The sequence below is a fragment of the Cannabis sativa genome, chromosome 5 (genome assembly GCF_029168945.1).
Source record: "Cannabis sativa cultivar Pink pepper isolate KNU-18-1 chromosome 5, ASM2916894v1, whole genome shotgun sequence".
Classification (NCBI taxonomy): Eukaryota; Viridiplantae; Streptophyta; class Magnoliopsida; order Rosales; family Cannabaceae; genus Cannabis; species Cannabis sativa.
This window is the reverse complement of record NC_083605.1, coordinates 56074034-56079616: the sequence shown is the minus strand read 5'-3', so window position 1 is coordinate 56079616 and position 5583 is coordinate 56074034. Positions and strand designations below refer to the sequence as shown.

The 5583-nt window shown below is 27.5% G+C and overlaps 1 protein-coding gene across 1 annotated transcript; it reads left to right on the top strand.

The window, feature by feature from the left end:
* The first annotated feature begins 3169 nt into the window (after positions 1 to 3169).
* LOC115715775 (alcohol acyl transferase 1 allele RGa) lies at positions 3170 to 5113 on the top strand. Its single transcript, XM_030644449.2, has 2 exons — positions 3170 to 3742; positions 4004 to 5113. The coding sequence occupies exons 1-2, from the start codon at positions 3269 to 3271 to the stop codon at positions 4955 to 4957; spliced, it is 1428 nt and encodes a 475-aa protein (XP_030500309.2). The 5' UTR covers positions 3170 to 3268; the 3' UTR covers positions 4958 to 5113.
* The last annotated feature ends 470 nt before the right edge of the window (positions 5114 to 5583 follow it).

Here is a 5583-nt window from a genome sequence, read left to right as displayed (position 1 = left end):
ACTACATATATTTAATTATTATTTTTATATATTTTAATTGTATGATATATTATTTATTTTAAATAATATTTAATTAATTTTTATTTTATTATATACAATGGTGATAGATAATTCTGTTATCATGGTATATACATTTTAATTGTTGTATATAATTTAGTTAGTATAGTATAAATATATATATTAGTATTTTTATTATTATTATTATTATTATTATTATTATTATTATTAGTATATATATATTTTGGTGAATTATATATGTATTTTTTGTTAGACAGTATATTATTTTTTTTAAAACAATACTTAAATTCTATTTTGTATTGTACTTTTGTTGATATGATACATAATTTTATTAGCATCCTATATATTTTTATTTTTATTATTGTTATTATATATATTTCTATTGTAATGTATATATTTTCTGTTATATGGTATATAAGTTTTATTGTATATTATATCATTTTATTTTAGATCATCTATGTTTAGTTTTTATTTTATTATATATAAGGTGATATATAATTTTGATACTATGGTATGTACAATTTTTTTTAATAATATTATATTGTTTTGTTTTACTATTTATTGTAGGTATATATATTTTGTTGTATGGTATATGATTTTTGTTATCTATAGTACATCATTTATTTAAAATGATATTTAGTTTCTATTTTTATTATATAAATTTTTTTTTGGTATGTATACATATTTTAATAGTAGTATATATAATTTTATTAGCCTGAATATAAATTTAGTATTGTTATAATTTTTTTGTGGTATATTAATTTTCAGTAATAGGATATATTAAATACAGTAGTATATATTTAATGATCTAATATATTTATTCGTTTTTATTATAATATAATAATATAATAATGTGGAACACTAAAAATATTATATAAGTTAATTTAATTTTATAATATTTTTAAAAAATAATATGCATTAAATGTATTTTTATAATTTTTATTAACTAATTTATTATATTTAATTATTTTTTAATTTTTTTTTTAAAAAAGAATGTACATTTATTAATTTAGTTTCTAAATTTAGTGCTATTTTATATTTTAACCCTTTAAATATTGTTGTGGTTTAAAGTGCAATTACAATATTAATTGAGTCAAATGTAATATTAAATTTACTGTTTTTTTTTATTTTGCTAAATTGAGTTTTTTTTAAAAAAAAAAAAAATGGGAGATGGTCTTTATATAAGGGCATTTTACAAAAATACTGGATTTGGGGTAATTGTTTTCAATTTTACTGCCACACGGCAGAATTAACATTTATACTGTCCTCCCTTTTTTTTTTTCTTTTATACTGTCAACAACAAAACAAAAGTATGAGGCCTCCATCTTTGACAATCACAGACATAACCACCCCAACAACACCAGGACACCGGAAAATAACCATTAATTCCGACAAGAATAAACAAAAGCAGTAAAATCGACGTCAATAAATAATCATGGCAAAACAACGGTAAAACAACACTAAAACAATCAAACAAAACAAAAGAAAAAAATGATTAAAAAAAACAAACAATCACGCACAACCTCAACACCAGATGCAAAATCAACTATATTTGCAAGTCTATTCCTAGAAAATTATAAAAAAAAAAAACTACTAAAACAACACTGAAACAACACAAAAACAAATGAAGCAAATATAACTACTTAGAAAAATATAAAAGAAACACACACCTCAAAACTCTCTTGTGAGTGAGCTCGTCAAATATATTTATAGGAGAACCAAAAGAAAAAAACCACAAAAATAGCCAAAGAGAACGAAGAAGAAATGTATTTATAGCCTCCATCTTCCACACTCACAGACATAACCATCACAACAACACGAGAACACCCAGAAAATACCTATTAATTCCAGCGAGATGGAGCAAGGGCAATGAAATCGGCATCAAATAAATAAATCATGAAAAACAACAGTAAAACAATACTAAAACAATACTAAAACAAAAAAAAACAATAAAAGAAAAAAATGATCAAAAATTAACTATGTTGTGCACATCCTCAATACTAAATGCACTATATTTGCAAGAAAAGTTCTAGAAAATTAGAACAAAAAAAAAACCACACTAACTCTTATATTTTCAAAAAAAAAAAACATAACTAAGAACTTCAAAAAATTAAAAAAAAAAAAAAAAAAAAAAAAAGAAAAGAAAAGAAAAGAAGATGAAGAAGAAGAACTGAACATGAAAAAAAAAAAAAATCATGAAAAACAACAGTAGAACAATACTAAAACAACGGTAAAAATGAAGAAAAAAAAAACTTGAAGAAGAAGATGAATATTAGAACATGGGGGTGAGATTTATTTGAAAAGCTAGAAGATAAAGATGATGAAGAAGATGAATAGTGAGAAATGGGAGTGAGATTTTTAAATCTATTTAAATAAAAAAAAAGAGTGAGACATGGGGTGTGATTTTTAAATTTATTTAAAAAAAAAAGAAAAAGTAAAACATGTCACTTTTATGACACATCCCATCAACCTTTTCAACAAAATAATAATTATTAAATTATCTCAAAAAATAATAATTATTAAATATTAAAAATAATAAATAATAACTTTTATATCCATTAAAATAAAAAATTAAATAAATAATTGAGCCCATGTCCCAATCAATCTAAAAAAAAAAACAAAACAATAACATAAAATTGTTGGCCGAAAAAAAAAAAAAAAAAAAAAAGACAAAAGTTATTTTGGGAGTGTAAAGATAAAAGAAAGAAAATGGGAAAACACAAGAACTGTGTAAATTTCCCTTATATAATAGTATAATATATTGTATCTTTTTTTTTTTGCTGAAAATATATTGTATGGTATATGGAAAAATCTTGGCCGGTGGCTAATTTAGACATGGTGAATATTTAGATATTTTTAAAAATAACTAATGATAAAAGAATAAAGTCTTAACAATTTATGCAGGGGATACAAAAAAAAAAAAAAAAAAAAAAAAGAAAGAAATGAAAAGTCTATAACTCTAATTCTACTTCATTTTTTCACATATGTCTTACTCTTAGCGGGTGGATAAAAATTATGAAAGACACGACAAATTTATATTTGTTGAAGGAATAGAATGGGACAGACAATTTGGCTAATTGCCATACATTTTCTCAGCAACCATCTTATTGTCGCCTTTCATGTCACATGTCTTATAAATAGATATAAGCCAGTAGTAATAATTAAACAGAAAGTCTCTCTCTCACCACACTTCACCTAAAATATTTCTAATTAAAAATTGTAGGTTTATTTTCAGATTAAGAATACGTTAATGGAATCAGCACGGTTGTTTCAAGTGAATCGGTTTGAGCCAGAGTTGGTCAAACCAGCAGAAGCAACACCTCGTGAGGTAAAAGAATTATCAGATATTGATGACCAAGAAAGCTTAAGGTTCATTGTTCCTCTAATATTCTTTTACAAGAACAAGAATAAGCCTTCTTCATCAAATTCAAATATCATGGAAGAACATGATCATGATGATCCTGTGAAGCTTATCAAAGAAGCTGTTGGTAGAACATTGGTGTATTACTATCCCTTAGCTGGTAGGCTTAAGGAAGGTCTCAACAGGAAGCTTATGGTAGACTGCAATGGCCAAGGGGTATCCTTTGTGGAAGCTACTGCAGATGTTGACTTTGACCAGCTTGCCAATGTCATTCAACCCTCATCCCCCTTCTTACATCAGTTTCTTTTTAATCTTCCTTCACAATCTGACAATATACTTGCTTCTCCCTTGATATTTATTCAGGTACGTACTCTTGTGTGTTATTAGTTTCTTAATAATAATTGTGTCTTTATTAGTTTCTTAATAATAATAATAATAATAATAATAATAATAATAATAATAATAATAGCTATTTATGGGTCCCATATTAGGGATTTTATAACATATTGTTCAAATAAAGAACAAGAGAATGTTCTCTCAAAAAAAAAAAAAAGAACAAGAGTAGGTAGGAAAAAAAAAATAAAACGTTTATTTTATGTCTTGAAATGTACGGCTCTTTCTCAGGTCACTCGTTTAACTTGTGGTGGATTCTTGTTCGCGCTAAGCTTAAACCACACAATGTGCGACGGATTTGGATTGGCCCAGTTCTTGAACACAATGGCAGAAATGATACGTGGTGCACATGTTCCATCTATCCAACCTGTTTGGCAACGAGACATCTTTAACGCTCGAAACCCACCAAGAATCACTTGTTCACATCTTGAATTCGAAGATGTACCACTTGTGTCTCCTATTTCCGAATGCTCAAACATGGTGTTGGACCCAAACAACCACATTCAACGACCATTCTTTTTCAGCCTATATCAAATAAACTCCCTTCGAAAACAACTTCCACCACACCTAGCAAAAACTTGTTCACGATTTGATTTACTCACTGCATGTCTCTGGAAATGTCGTACAATCGCTCTTAATCTAAACAAAAATGAAGTTGTTCGTTTTTCCTGCTTAACAAGTATACGTAGAAAGAAAGAGGAAATGGAGAAATTAGGTTTGCCATTGGGATACTACGGCAACACTTTTGCATACCCAGCAGCAATGTCGAAAGCCGAAGTTTTGTGCAAAAGCTCTTTGGGTGACGTTGTGGAGTTGATCAAGAAAGCGAAAGACCAAGTGAACGTTGAGTACATGAAATCAGTTGCAGATCTTATGGTGATTAGAGGTCGACCGAGGTTCACTGAACCTGGAAACTTCATTGTTTCTGACAATACTCGTCTTGGGTTCGATCAATTGGATTTTGGTTGGGGTTTGCCGAAATTCGGTGGAGTAGCCACCTGCTTTTCTTCTATTAGCTTTCTTGTGTCGGTGGAGAAGGAAGGAGAGAAAGGGATTGCGGTGGCCATAGCCTTTCCTACGGAGTTGGCTTTGCAGACATTTCAACGAGAAATTGACCAGAATATGAACACACAACAACTTAATCATGACATATTTGATTGTTTCAAGATTACATCCTCTCTTTAATTAATAATATATTTTCTGTTTTAAAAGTGATCATGTGTTTTAAAAGCAAAACAAAATATTCTAATCTCCTGCAACCACACATATATATGTATTATGTTGTATTTGTATTCTTATATAATATAAGTGATTAATATTGTGGTATTTTGAGTATATATACATAATTTGTAATTTTAATTTTTTAAGTGACCGTGTAAATTGTATTTATATGTGAAATGAAACATATATAATTGACAATTGTTGTATGAATTGCGGAATTAATAAAACATATGTGCACTATAACTAAGGATAGAAATACTTCCAGCCATTGAATCTTTGAGCTTTAGTCTCACAGAAGCTTTGATCTGCAAAAGAAATCGATTGATGTAGGTGATCGGGCTTCCAAGCTCTCTTTACTCTCTTTACATGAATTTATTGTGTTTCACAGAAATGAGTAGTGAGTTCGGGGACCAAAATCCTATATTTATATAGGTGAGACCTTCCATCATGGTCTCTGCCACAATTAATTATCAGAATATTTTGACAATTAATTCTGGAAATTAAATTAGGTAACTGAAATATTAAGTAATTTTTTTTTGAATGGAAAATCATAACTTTATTAACCATTAAATTCAGCTACCAACGAATGT

What these genes read in the sequence shown, in the direction of transcription:
- LOC115715775 (XM_030644449.2), top strand. Translation starts at nt 3,269, where the DNA reads ATGGAATCAGCACGGTTGTTTCAAGTGAATCGGTTTGAGCCAGAGTTG. An exon ending in CTCCCTTGATATTTATTCAG is followed by an intron (nt 3,743 to 4,003) that starts GTACGTACTCTT and finishes GCTCTTTCTCAG; the next exon opens with GTCACTCGTTTAACTTGTGG.